General features: G+C 43.0%; 1 protein-coding gene across 3 annotated transcripts in view; it reads right to left on the bottom strand.

Moving 5' to 3' along the window:
- Positions 1–1,417: 1,417 nt before the first annotated feature.
- rbm47 (RNA binding motif protein 47) overlaps positions 1,418–14,358 on the bottom strand; it is a 31,266-nt gene continuing 18,325 nt past the window's right edge. The window contains exons 2-7 of one of the 3 annotated variants that reach the window (XM_079279542.1): positions 9,939–10,806; positions 9,483–9,810; positions 8,993–9,016; positions 8,290–8,487; positions 6,238–6,428; positions 1,418–4,778 (exon numbers count right to left, since the gene is read on the bottom strand). In XM_079279542.1, the coding sequence (XP_079135668.1) occupies positions 4,521–4,778; positions 6,238–6,428; positions 8,290–8,487; positions 8,993–9,016; positions 9,483–9,810; positions 9,939–10,775 (1,836 nt within the window). In that variant the 5' untranslated portion in view covers positions 10,776–10,806 and the 3' untranslated portion in view covers positions 1,418–4,520. The remainder of the gene's footprint in view (positions 4,779–6,237; positions 6,429–8,289; positions 8,488–8,992; positions 9,017–9,482; positions 9,811–9,938; positions 10,807–14,358) is intronic. The other 2 variants (XM_079279540.1, XM_079279541.1) reach the window with 2 other exon arrangements.

Here is a 14,358-nt window from a genome sequence, read left to right as displayed (position 1 = left end):
AGCACAAACGCATCAAAATGAAAAGCACAAATAACAGCTTTCACATGAAAGCATAAATAACAGACTAATTATTATAAACATAATAATAATGTGAAAATGTTCCATGCATGCAGAAGACTTTCCCTGCTCCGCACATTAAAACCACAGAAAACCAGGTGAAATTACTTTTTTGTGTGTTTTTTGTGTGTGTATTTTACTCCCCAGCCTACAGTATTTGTGTTCTGCGCTAAATAAATCACTATGTTTGTCTCAACACTTAGACTGTATGATAATGTACCTTTCATGCATGTGGTGAATTTATATTTGAACTGCAAAAAGACGAAATGTGTTTCGTTTGCTGCTATATTCTGCACTGATGACTGTGGATCTAACATGGCTGCCAGTGAAAACATGCACCGAACGGCTCTGCTGCAGGCTGCTCTGATGAGGTGCGTTTACCACCAGATGGCGCTATTGTCTTAAATGTACAACTCCACTCTGACAGCACGATGTCTCTCTGACATGGTTTGTGTTTATTCAGGCGGTATGTTGGAGATAATCATCACGGGAAATAAACTCATTCTTGCCTTTTACTTAATTGTTTCAATTGTGTGGACACACAAAGAGGGGTGGGCAAAACCACAAAATTAGTTTTTTGATCCGGTACCATTAAATACAAGAGCCAGAATCACCAATATTGACACCAATGTTTGTTATTATTAAAAGCAGATAATGCGCCATCATGTGCCACGATTTATGAGGTAGATGCACCATTAAAGTGCTGCTTCTGAGTATAGTTTGATCAACCCTGATGGATTTACCAAACATTCAGCATTTATACCTTTCTCTGATCATTACCAAATCGCATCGATGTTGTGACATGAATGGTCAACTGCAAATATTCATTGTAGAAACTAGCAAGGTGATCATTGCACGGACGAAGCTGAGTGAGAGTTCATATCTAAAGAACATGATTTAACTTGAGACAGATTGGTATGTTCAATTAAAAATAAGATGTATTAGTTCAGCAGGTTGTTGTTTTTCTGTAACCTTTCACCACATTGTAACGGTAAAACAGTTGGCTGAAAGGTCCTCCATGTACCTGCCCTCCTGCACACATTGTACTGCAGTTTGAAGGCTACTTTAAGGCCTCCCTGAACTCCTTTGGGTACAACATGTTTCTAGAGTAAAGTTGACCTGCCACAGAGAGGGTTATGAGACATTCTCCCAGCACTGCTCTCTCTCGCTCTCTGCTCTCCCCATGATGACACATTGCTTAATAGTAGCCGATGTGTCGGGTCAGGGATGGGTTTTCATTCACAGAGGTCATAGTCAAAGTCGTCTGCCTGAGGACACTTCAGACCCTTTAAGCAGGTCCTGGTTGTGCAGTTTAATCTAAACAAAAGGGAATACGAACAAAATAAATGTAGGCAGTGCATCCTTTTGAAAATGCTTTATTTATCTACTTCATCACTATAAATATAATAATACAGAACAAGCTTTTTTTCTTCTTTTTTTAAACAAACCTTCAGCTAGAAAACAGTCTGCATAGGTCTACAGAGGAATAGCAAAGGGCACATCTTGGCAATAAGGCACACACTAGGAAAGGTTTAAATGGCAACACCTACATTAAACTAGGCATGTGACAACACCCACTGACACAAGGAGCAGGAGTTCAGCCCGTCGTGTGGGTCAAATGCAGGCAATATAAAGAAAAGCGGGCGTTTTGAGTGGGAGGCAGACACATGCAGTTTGGATGGCGACTAAATCACGATCAGACATTTACCGGTTTAGCTGCAACGACCAACGGCTTAAAGTGCCGACGGGTTGCAACACCGCAACGGACCAGATTTAGTTTTTAGCTGACACTGATAAAAAAGAAATGTAGCTAAACGAGAAGGCCTCCGTGTTCCCACTCAGAACACCAAATGCAGTACAAAATAGCAAACAGAATATGACACTCAATGACAAAAACACAATAACCTTGAATGGTTTCAAAACTATTGGACACTTTGGCAAAAAAAAAAAGAAAATATTGTTTCTCTACTTTTGTTACTTTGACTTTTTTCTTTTAAATCCCGAAACACGGTGTAGATAAAGAAAGGAAATATGTTTTAGAATATATTATACCTTTTCTTCTCACTTCATAGACAAAACACGTAATGCATATATATTAAATATATCCTGACTTATTGTCATCATACAAGAAAATAATAAAAGCAGTTGTCAGCAGTTTGTTTTTCTAACAATCCAGTTTTAGAGGATAGAGGAAAAAGTTGTTGAAACAAGTAGACGACAGAGTGAGATGAGACAAATATGTCTTGATTGCTTTTTCATGAAACGACTCGGAGATAAAACTTAGTCATGATGCAGGAAATTCTCAAAGTCAGATGCATCATGTTGTTTTGTGTTTTTAAAAATAAAATACGCCCCTTTCAACACAATAAAAACAACTACCAAACAGTGGTCGACAAATATAATCGAGTACACAAATGTTTTGCATTCTCTTTTATAAAGATGGCTGGAGTGCCATCGGCATCGGTACGATCGGCAGCTGCTCGCATCCGTTCCGTTTGTCAGTTTTAGCAAAAACAAGGTATTTCTCCGGTCCAACATCACAGGGCGTATTTTAATAGTGCATACTAATCATCCATAAGGGTTTCTTTTGTGTTTTTAATGCTTTTATCTGCGAGGAAAACCTTTGTCACACATAAGTAATTGAGAAAACACCAAACTGGCCCAGTTTATACGCAAATGTGTGCTTGGTGTTTGACATTTCTTCATCTGGTATGTCACAATCTCTTGCGTTTTATAAATACTTTTGAGTGCTCCTCAGTCAAGCACAGTTTGGAGGACGGGAAATGAAAGGGATGCCAGACATACGGAGTGTTACCTCAGGGAAGAGAGTGAAAAACCTCACCAAAACACAGCAATACTACAAATCGTTGGAAACAGGAAAGGAGAAAACGTTTCTCTTTGTGCCAACCACAGTGGGCTTCACATCGTTATGAAAGGCACAGTGAAAAGCACGAGGTAGCACGTACAGTGTGCAGATGTAAGGCACCGTATTTAGGCAGAGAGAATCTTTCTGGTATCAGGAGACTGGAGTGTATGGAGCCTTACGTTTGTTTTTGGGTTGGCATTGGCAAATACAGGAGTGCTTTAAGTGGCAGAGTGTTCTTTCTTTTCTGTCCTTGTTTGTTCACTTTTCAAGAGTAAAAAACAACACGCTGATAAAGACATATGTAATTGAGAGTGTTCGGTCCCCTGCCAGTGCAGTTTCTGGGGATGGGGAAACATCTCAACGTACACGGCGGCGCTGTCGATCAGGCTAATGGATACAATCAGCTTGACAAAAGCATTCCAGTTGTCTTTCTTTCGCATTCGTTCCCTGAAGGAATCTGCCACAAAAATATTCTTCAGCTGGCGACGTTGTCTTCAAACAAACCAAGAACATGTTTCCGGAAGTGAAAGAGGAGACACAACAAAAAAACAACGAGCAGACTAATCGTGAGCGAATGAACACGGCACTCAGAAACCTTCATTGAAAACAAGGAAAACACAAATAAAACTACATGAACAAAAAAGCAAAAAGTACCAAAACAGACATGTTCGAAGCTTACACATTCAACCAGCATGGACGGACAGCATCACCTACAGTATGTAGAATTGGCTAAAAGACTCTATATTCATGGCAATAAAACATTAGTATATCCAAACACAGCTGTCTTCAGCAGCATCCTTGACTGTCAGTAGTTCCTGTTGTACTTTTACTTTCTTTCAAATAACTTTTCTTTTTTTTTACCCCCACCCTTTTTAAAAATTGTGACAGTGTGAAGGTCTATCGTTCCTGCTTCAGAGAGCTCCGATAATAAGAGAAACCTACAGAGAGTAAAACCTTAAATATGTATCTTCTCATCATAAATACTTGAATGTACCTTCAGTGTTTCTGTTTGCGTAGCAACATGGTGACAGGGGTCAGAGAGAGAGAGAGAGAGAGAGACAGAGAGAGAAAGAGAGAGACAGACAGAGAAAGAGAGAGACAGACAGAGAGAGAGAGAGACAGACAGAGAGAAAGAGAGAGAGAGACAGAGAGAGACAGACAGAAAGAAAGAGAGAGAAAGAGAGAGACAGACAGAGAGAAAGAGAGAGAGAGAGAGAGAGAGAGACAGCGAGAGAAAGAGAGAGACAGACAGACAGAAAGAGAGAGACAGACAGAAAGAAAGAGAGAGAAAGAGAGAGAGAGAGAGAGAGAGAGAGAGAGAGAGAGAGACACACACACAGAGAGAGCAAGATAGAGATGTGGTTGTTATTATTGTCATAATTAAGCCTGTCATATTGTTGCCTCGGGTCCAGGATATACTGAGACCAGTAGGTCATTGTTTTGTTTGTTTTCGAGATATTTGCTTCAAACGACATTCCTTCAGAGCTTTTGGATGTTAAAGTGACATTTCTGTACGATGGGACAGACGTGGTGGTGGTGGTGGCGGTTCAGTCAGAGGGTAACGTTGTCGTTGTTTCACAAGGTCTGACCCTCAGAATCAATACGTATGGTAGACATCGTGGATGGGCAGCTGGAAGGCCGTGGCGGGGAAGGCCTGTGGCATCGCGTAGCCCGCGTACCCGCCGTACGCCGCAGCCGCAGCAGCCACCGCCGCATTCTTCTGCAGAGCGGCCAGAGCCACTGTGTTGGCAGCGTAGTTTGAGATGGGGACGTATCCAGCTCCGTAAAGGCCACCGGCCCCTGGGATACGCTGTACGTTGTGGGCCATGGCGTAGACCGGAGTGATGGGACGTCCCTGGGGAATGCAGAAAAAAGAGGACTATGGTGGGTAAGAGGATTTGTAAAGCATACATTCATTGAATGAATGCATTCACTTGTGAGTTATGAACCTTGTTAAACAATCTGACATAAAGTTCCCAGAGTATGAATACTTAATTAATGTCTGTCATATAATCTGTGGTGGATCGTAACTCTTGTACATTTTACTCCACTGTATTTACTCTGTCATCCTCTCCTCATCTCAGCTTGAGGTTCGAGACTAAAGGCTACATTAGCGGCTACTAGCTTAACACAGTTGCAGAGTTGCGTGGTGGCTAGTAGAGAGGCTAAGTCGCGCCACGTCCGGTTTCCCCATGGGAACTTATTTCGGAAAAAATATGAACGGTAGTCAACGGCAGGAGACAAATATTCTTTTGATCCTGTTTGAATCGTGCCATGAATGACAAATTATGTTTGTCAATGTAAAAAATAATTTAGCCAGTCAAGAAAGTCACAGTTTGTCTTAGGTTTGCCGTATTATCTTTTCGTTTTATGTGAAACCATAGACTGTATATAAGAAGTGGACATAGTCATCGTGACATCACCCATTGGTTTGTGGACTGCCGTTTTGAAGCTTAAAGTTCAGCAATTTCGTCGTCGTCATTTTGGAATATGACCATCTCCATGTTGTGTTTTTTCGCAACCAATCTACAATGTTTTACTGAGGTAATAAATCAAGTGAGAAGTAGGGTCATTTTCTCATAGACTTCTATACAGACTTATTTTTGCAACTGGAGGAGTCGCCCCCTGCTGGTCAGTAAAGAGAATGCAAGTTAAAGACACTTCAGCATTGGCTTCAATCGGCAGAACCGGAGGTTGACGCCTGTGTGGAACCGATCAGTGAACTACATCTCTGGTCTCACACCAACAACGCCGGTACCTTGGCTTGCTAGCTAGCTAGGTAACTGAGCTCTGATCCATGCACAAATGTCAGCGAGAGACTTCACTTACGCGACTTTTGGGTGTGTAGTTCAGTCCTATACTTAAACAGTTTTCACGACAAAACTCTCTTGACGTGAAAGTTATCTTTTGAATTGGGTAAATCTTGGCACAATTCAAACGGGATCAAATAATTATTTGTCTCTTGCCGTTGACTACCGTACATAGTTTCTCCGAAATAAGGTCCCATGGTGGTCAACCGGAAGGGGCGGGTCTTCGCCTCTCTATGTAGGCGCCCGGTTTTGATAAAGGAGAAGAATGCATTGAATACAAACGACTGCTGTTCTACTGCAGCAAATTTGATACAACTCTGTAATAGTGCAATGCTGATTCAGTGTATTGCTTTTTCGAGCTTTGTGAGGAATTTGGTGTAAAATTCTCCACAGATACTGCATGATGCAGTACCCATGCATGCCCTGAGATGGCGCTGGATATTTTACTTCTTTATCAGCACTTCATTTTATCTGTGAAACCTCTAACGGTGTCATAATGCACACCTGAAAAGGTGGAGGGGTAGAGACCGACGGTAGGACGGTGCCAGCAGCTGTAGCGGTGGTGTGTTCAGGGTGTTGCATGGCCAGAGGGTTGAGGAGGTGCTCCACCGTGTGCACCTTCCCCTCCTCCATCATCTTGGCTGCAGGAGCCGTGCTGAACATCGGGTAATGCCCACCCAGAGGCGGCAACCCCACTGCACATAAAGAGACACATGAATGAGAGCTTGGATGACAGACGGGACCGCTGCAAACAACAGAGTGTATAGAGCAATGGTTGTATTTGCATTCACATAACAACAACTAACAATCTATGACAGGAGTTACTGCTGAAGTAATCAAGGTCGAAGGAAACAATTTAGTGGAGAAGGAAAAAACTGAAGTTGCACAAGTTGCCGTTGTGATTCGGATTACGAAGGTGCTCAACTGTGGATTAACTTCCGTGCTCCGACACATACACACACACACACACACACACACACACACACACACACACACACACACACACACACACACACACACACACACACACACACACACACAAACATACACACACAGAGGGAGCACAACGCAAGTCATTGTTTCAGATGGACAAAAGTCTTTTCAATCCGGTGGGGATCCTGTGATTCTACACGGACTAAAAAGCCATCTCCAGATTGGGGTCAACTTGTTCTAAAAGGAGCATCAGGAACGTCCACTTTACGATATGGACCTCTGATCACCAAATACATAAATATTGACGACAAATAGTTTGATGTTAAAAGTTATGTTGAAAAAACAATCTGGGGGATTGAGTCACTTTTGTGTTTAGTAATAAAGAATAATACCAGTGTGTGATTTGTTTTTCTATCATTGAAGTCTTTTATTCTACTGTATAAAAATATACTTGAAATTTTGAATTTACATGATCCACCTACATAAACATGAAGCCCTTTTTTGTGTTTTAGTTCCATATTTCTTCTTTGTTGGGACGGCAGCTAGTTTACCCCTATGCTTTACACTGTAGACCTCAAAACAAAACAAAATCATGAGAGTGATCATTTAGACTAAATGTATACAGCAGTAGTTGGGTTGCCATCCTACATAACACTGGTATCATCCTTTAAGTGATCAGAATAGAGTAGACACAAGAGGAAAGAGGAGATAAATAATCTTTAGTTTGTGCGTTTAGTTTTGCATCTCAACTCCGTTCTTGACTGAAAGTGTCGTAACGCTAACAAAGCTAAAGCAGTTGCTCTTACGAGAACTAAACTCATTGAGTTGATGTTTAAAAATAACTTTCATATTGGTTTTATGAAAAGCAAATCGTTTGTTTTACATTCAAGATACTATCAACCACCTTTCAGATAGAAATTGGAGTTGAGTGTGTAAAAGGAGATTGTGGAAGAACTGGTCCCCACATAACGATGGCCATGTTCAGACAGACAACAGCACTGCATAAAGAAACATGGCTTCCTTATTCAGGTTAATGAAACCAATGCATTGGGGGTGCCCAAAATGCAGCAAAAAACAAACAAACAATAAATATAGTCTCATCTGGAAAAAGCTTTTGCCTAAACACAATTCGATGTGTTCCAGGTAGATTACTTTGTAACGTGACCAGGTTTGCTTCTACCATTAACCTGGTGATCGTCATGACAGAGGATAAATTGCTGAACAGCGCAATGTTTCAGCGTCTGATAGCCTTAAACACATTTCATGGTCTCAATACTGCGCCACCAACAACGAAGCCCCTTGTGTTCTTTTAACACAGTGCTGTTTTTGTCTGAACACCAGGTAAGACAAATTTCTGATATGAAGAGAAAGGGAAAGAACGAGGAACAAATTATAGCAGTTACTTTCTGGTCATGCTAGAAAGGACAGATATTTTGTGTCATTATTCTTTACTGCAAAGAGAAGGGAAGTCCTTTTGCGCCTGACCATCCAGCAACAACCATAATCCTGATTTACGTTCCTCAAACCACACAGGAGAGAGAGACAGAAAATGATGAGCTGGAAGGTTTAATAAAGGCTTTTGAGATGGGCAAGGATATGGATGGATATATCTATCTCACTGACTTGTGCCAGGTTTGACGGAGGCAGCAAGCTCCAGACCGGGCATCAGCTCATAGGGCTTTTCGGGCTGCTTGGCCTTGCCCTCATGGTAGCGGCTGTAGATGCCACGACCGGCAGAGTAACCCCCCAGGTACGACCCGCGTGGTCCAGGGGTACGGTTACCTGCAGCAGCAGCACGACCACGACCTCGCACAGTACCTGCTTAAAATACAATTAAAGTAATATGATGACAGGGGTTGTGGTTTTGGACTTGGGCAGTAGGGGCAACTTATACTGAAAGTTGTGTTGGGTGACGTGTAAGGCAAGATTTTCTGATGAGTTTAGAACTTCTTTGACAGTTCCTCCCAAGATGTTGGGACTGAGGCAGCAAGAAGAGTCCTTTAGCTCTAATTTAATGGAAACGATTGCTCCCAAAGTGCTGTTCTGAGCTCAGGATATTTTTGGAGTTCTTTGGGTACGGTTTGGCCTTTTTCCTGAGCACTGCTCTGACTCTTGAACTAGATGCAGTTATGCAAGTTTATGGCACTGTGAAATGATATTCCTAGACGTTCTTAGCTTTGTTGTGATCGCTGCAATAAACCAGCATGAAATGGGAGGTGACAGCACAGCGGGAAAAGGATGGTGTTAGAAAATGTATAGTTTGTCACATTGCAAGAAGTTATTGTTCATTGAAGAGATAAGTAGGAATAAGGATGTGAGAGATTACCATTGTTCTGTATCATTGGGGATCCTTTGGAGAAAAAACCAAAACACAATGATTGTTGAAAGTGAAATAGATTTTCCTGCTACCACCCAAACACCATCTTCAATCAATCATCAGAGATAATGGGATTAGCATTCATTGGTCCATCACCTTGTTTTGTCTTTGCTTTTAACAACATATTTCTGATTTTAAGCCACAAACCCTAATCAAGTTAAGATTTTAAAACTTTTGTCAAATGACAATCTAGTCATCAAAGATGAAATCATCATTACCTTAGTCATCACGACCATTTCAAAAATCATAGCTCCCTATTGATGGAGTCATTGTTCCTACATTATCATCTTTTGGATGTCATTATCAGACCATTTGCAGTGCATTGGCCTATTGAGTTTCTGCTGCCACCGACATTTACAAAAACAGATGGCTTTCAGAGAAACACTGGCTTTTGCAACTGATCATCACTGGTACAAAAGCAGAAAGAATGAATTCTAACCTTTGACAAAGTAGTCCCTGTTGGGTCCAATGAGGGTGTTGTAGGGATAACCATAGTAGGCCAATGTGTAGGGATCACACTGGTAAATGTAGTTCTGTTGAGCAGGCTCTGGAGTGGCAGGAGCTCCTTTGGAGGCCTTTTGGCGCGAATACTGCTCTTTATCAACTGGTTTGGCGAGCGTCACCTCGATGCAGGACCCTTCCACCTCTGTGCCGTTGAGGTGGTCCATGGCCATGACAGCGTCGTCCCGGGAGGTAAAGTGGACAAAGGCATAGTCACGGATTTTCTTCACACGTTCAACACATCCAGGATTCCACTGGCTGAACACCTGATTGACAGAGAAAATGGGTGGTTAAGAATGGTAAGCTATAGTACCTATTCCTGTTAGGTATGTCATTTTACCCGATAAAAGCATGAATTATGAAACCTCTAAACTAAACAGTCAGCCGGTCCCACCTGTCTGATTGTCTCCTCGCTGGTCTCCATCATAAGATTCCTGACATAGAGGATCTTCACTGTCTCCATAACGTCTTCATCCACATCAATCTCCGGCTCGGCCCAGTCCACTGCGATCTGGTGGCCCCAAAGCTGAATACGTCCAGGCATCAACTTCCTGCGAGCCATGGCGGCTGCACGGTGCGATTCATACTCTACAAAGGCAAAGCCTCTGTTCTTCATCTTGTCTGCAGCACTGGCATAAACTATCACATCTAGTACCCCTTCTGTCACCTTGGAAACCTCCTCGAGGATCTCCTCCCGCTTTTTGGTCTTGGGGATACCACCAATGAAAAGACGGCAGTTGTCCACGGAGGAGCAGACCCCCAGCAGTCGCCCAGGCCGCACCTCATAGTTGTTGAGCTCGCGTACCGCCCGCTTGGCCTCATGTTTCTCTGTGTACATCACAAATGCATACCCTCTGTTCTTCCCGTCAAAGTCCATCATCAGCCGCATCTCATAGATGCGTCCCACGGACTCAAACACTGGCACCAGCTCATCCTCATAAACGTCCCGTGGGATCTTGCCCACAAATATTTCACATCCCCTTGGTGGAGATGCAGCATTCCAACCAGGAGGAGGGCCATATTTACGCTGACCATTTTCCTGGACCATGCTGTAGCCAGTGCGCTCCATCAGGGATACCAGTGCAGGCTCATTGGGAGCACCTACAACTCCTTCAGGGATGTTGATCTGTCCTTGAAGAGACTGGTGGGAGGCAGCAGCAGGTTCAGAGGGTTTGGTGGGGGCAGCGTTATTGCTCATGGTCGATGAGGAAGCAGGATCTTCGGCTGTCATTCTGGCAAAACCATCCAATCAGATCTGGGCCCTAAAGAGGGCAAAGAGAGACAGGTTAATCAAATTGTAGTGATTTGCATCAACCACAACTGCTTTCCAAGAGGGCACAAGGAACAAAAGAAGGAAGACAAATAAGAAAAACATGGCCATATTCAGAAGCCATCTTTTTAAATGTGTCTGTACCAACAAAAAAACATAATATGGATGCTTGTTGAAACAAAATATGATTATGCCTCAATTTGTAGGCACAATCACATGCACGATTGTCTAGCTAACAGACTAACAAAAGCCCACAATGATTTTGACATGACAATGAGAATACAACATCCATAAATCCCCAGGGCACCTTGCCTTATCAGTGGTTTTACAACCTTGTTTTGTTGAGTTCTTCAGATCCCTTGCTGACCTCCGACCCCTATCAGAGAGTATGAAGGGCTGTAAACCCTGAAACCTCCAGCTCAAGGTTCACTGAGTACGACTAGATCACATGCTCATTATGTGTGTATGTGTGTGTGTGTCAGCAGTAAGTTAGACAAGTTGGAGTTAAGCTATATGAGGAATTTTGTGTAAATATGACCCCTCAGGCTGTGATAAAAAGATGGGCACCGTAATCCATTTTACACATGAACCTGTTGCGCACTCACCACAAGAGGGTGTTGGACTTTCAACTTCTTTATCTTATGAGTGTTTTACAGTGTGTGGGCGCAGCTCTTTTTCTGTCTGTGTGCGTGTGTGTTTAAGTGTGTGTGCCACTTCATTAAGGGCTGCAGCCCTACAAGAGGAACAGAGAACAATCAGAAATCGGCTTCCCAAGCATAAACCTCTTACTCTGTTATTTTCCAACACTGCCAGCATTCAGAAGGGAAAAATCCACTGTACTTTAAGTCCTCAAATCTCCAACACCCGAGGCAGCCAATCACAACAGACTGCAAAGCAAACTACTTCTTGTCAGACCAAACGTCATGTAAGTAAATAGGCCAAATAAAAAAACAACCTCTTGCTAGTTGGGCAGGCAGTGTGTGCGTTTTGTGCGTCACAGGATTGTCTGGACTTTGATGAAAATAGGCGAGGCAGTCAACAAAGGTAAAACGCAACCAAGCCGAGCAGCCATGGTAACACACAGACTTATTTGAGTTGACCCAATATCCCACTCTCCCACCCACACACCTGTTCACTGGTTAGTTCGCCCAAGGCTGGGGAGCTGAGAATTACCTGCAAAATATATCTCTAGTTGAAGGAAACTATTAATTTATCCATTTCCTGATATGTGCAGAAGACACAAAGGTCAAAACAAGGAGGGAGAACAGGATGTTGTTTCCTCCTTCTATCTTTAGCCAGTAGTTGGTTGCCGCATGGGGTGATAAGTCAAGGTGACATTAGATTATATCAAGACGTTAGTTATTACGACATGTAGTTTGTAGGGACACATTCAGCTCAGTGAGGATGCAGTTCTCATTATTTTTTATTACTTATGTGTCAACGTTGCCTTCCTTCTGCTTCCACTGCACGACGTTCCCTCCCTCTGTTCCTTCTATCGTGTGAAGTGTTAACATGACTCCATCTCTTATCAGCCTTATCTTGCCAGACTGATGACAAAGGGAGGACAATATTCACGTTGGGAGTTCTATGAGGTGATAAAAAAGAAGCTGTGCGACACTGCAAGGTTGACACTCTGTATAGCAGAGTGTTGAAGTCAGTTTAGGACTCTTTAAAAAAAAAGAGTTGACAGTAACTGGATGTTTTGTGAATGTCAAAAATACAATATATTTACCGTTCAGCGTAGGGGTAACCTATTTCTGCTTTTGACCACTTGGAGATTTTCCTAACTTCCTCAGTGTGGACCACTGTTGTGCTGAGGTTTTCCAGACTCAGGTTTGTGTTAATTAAGAAAGAAAAAGGCAACAAAAGCAGGAGGGAAGTCTTGCCACATAAAAAGAAATTAAGAAAAGAATATAAAGTGACAAAAGACAATACAGTAATTACTTTGACAATCTCCACCACTCAGACACCTTGGACCTTATACATGAGTGTATGCAATCATGGGTATATGCGAGCATGTGTGTGTGTGAGAGAGACAGAGAGAGAGAGAGAGAGCAAGGAAACTGAAGCAGCACCAGGTCGATGATTAACCGTGACAAACAAATCACAGCCTTCACCCGCAGAGAGTGTAAAGATTTAAAGTCGACGTACCTCCGTTTAAAAAAAAAAACTAGGATTATAGAAAGTGACAACAACGTATGTGTGATTATTCGATCCAGATTTTACCACTTTGTTGCGCAACAGGAACGGCTATAGCAGCTGTTAGGTAAATCATAACCCACCCAGCCATGCACAGAGTTCACCAGGTCAAAGGTCATGAACTCAGAGTAGCGCAGGAGAGAAGAGCTGGCCGCGCCAACCCACCGGGTTAAAGTGTTTAGTGTTTAGTTATTGCCGCGGAGATTGTCCATTACATTGTGTTTATGATTGATGGGAGCACCTGATTCTCTACGTATTAACAGCATGTTATTGCTGACCGGATGGCTTTATGAGCAGACAAAAGTGCTTTTACTGGCTTCCTCCGTATTATACCATAAACACAGATTGACTACTAAATAAGCAAACGAGGCACGGTGGTATTAAAGTTCCTCACAGGCAGAAAAGAGGAAGAACATGTGTTATTCTCCATGTCACCGACCTGACATTAAACCAACACTGCTATCACATGCTCTTCTTAGTCAGAAGTTTGTAAGCCAGCAAACCTCTTCTCTGGCTCCCAATTTATTGTAGATCACGCCGCAAAAAAAAACAACAAAGAAAAAAAGTGTGTGTTCAACGGAAAGGAACAATGCGTCTCTTAGTTTGCTGTTCTATCCTGAGTGACACTGATCCAGTGTGCCGGACAAAACAGGCCGAAGGAAGTCGCCATCTTAGCTGTGTGACTACCCAGCAGCCTCTGACAGCAAGGTCACAAGTTAGCCGGAGAGAGGATCAATGAAACATCAATGCTTCCAAACACATTAAGGCACACACACATGCAAAATACTATTCAAGCCTGCCTTCAAATTTCATATAAATTCATAGACATTACTGTTTACAAATAATCTTTGCAGAGTCACAAAGTCGTTTAAGGTAGGAGAGCCCCCATGAAACCAAAGACAGTTAGAGAGAGAGGGGGGGGGGGGGGAAGTGAGACTGAAAAGAGCAGAAATCTCGAGGAGGACATTGCAGCAGTGGGATGTTGGCGGAGAAGAGAAGAGGAAGGAGAAGAGGAAGGAGAAGCGGGGAGCGGTCGGACGGGAGGATATAGCTACCCTCTGTTGCTGCACAGTGCTCCGCTGCTTGGCCCGCCTGCTCTGGGAGTGTTCGTCCACCTCCATGAGAGACAGGTACAGCAGGGCACTGAGCACGGAGGCCAGCCTCCTCTACACACACACACACACACACACACACACACACTGAGCCAAAGCTGCAGGCATGAGAGCTGGTGAGGGTGGAGCTAAAGCAATACTTTGTTAGAGTGTGTATGTGCTATGTGGGCGGATCCCAGCCCTACTGCTGAAGAACTGTAGCAGAAGGTTTTGTATTTCTGAAATGTACAACC

This window comes from Melanostigma gelatinosum, assembly GCF_949748355.1.
Source record: "Melanostigma gelatinosum genome assembly, chromosome: 11".
Classification (NCBI taxonomy): domain Eukaryota; kingdom Metazoa; phylum Chordata; class Actinopteri; order Perciformes; family Zoarcidae; genus Melanostigma; species Melanostigma gelatinosum.
Note: the sequence above shows the minus strand (reverse complement) of the source record. Positions and strands in the feature narration are given on the sequence as shown.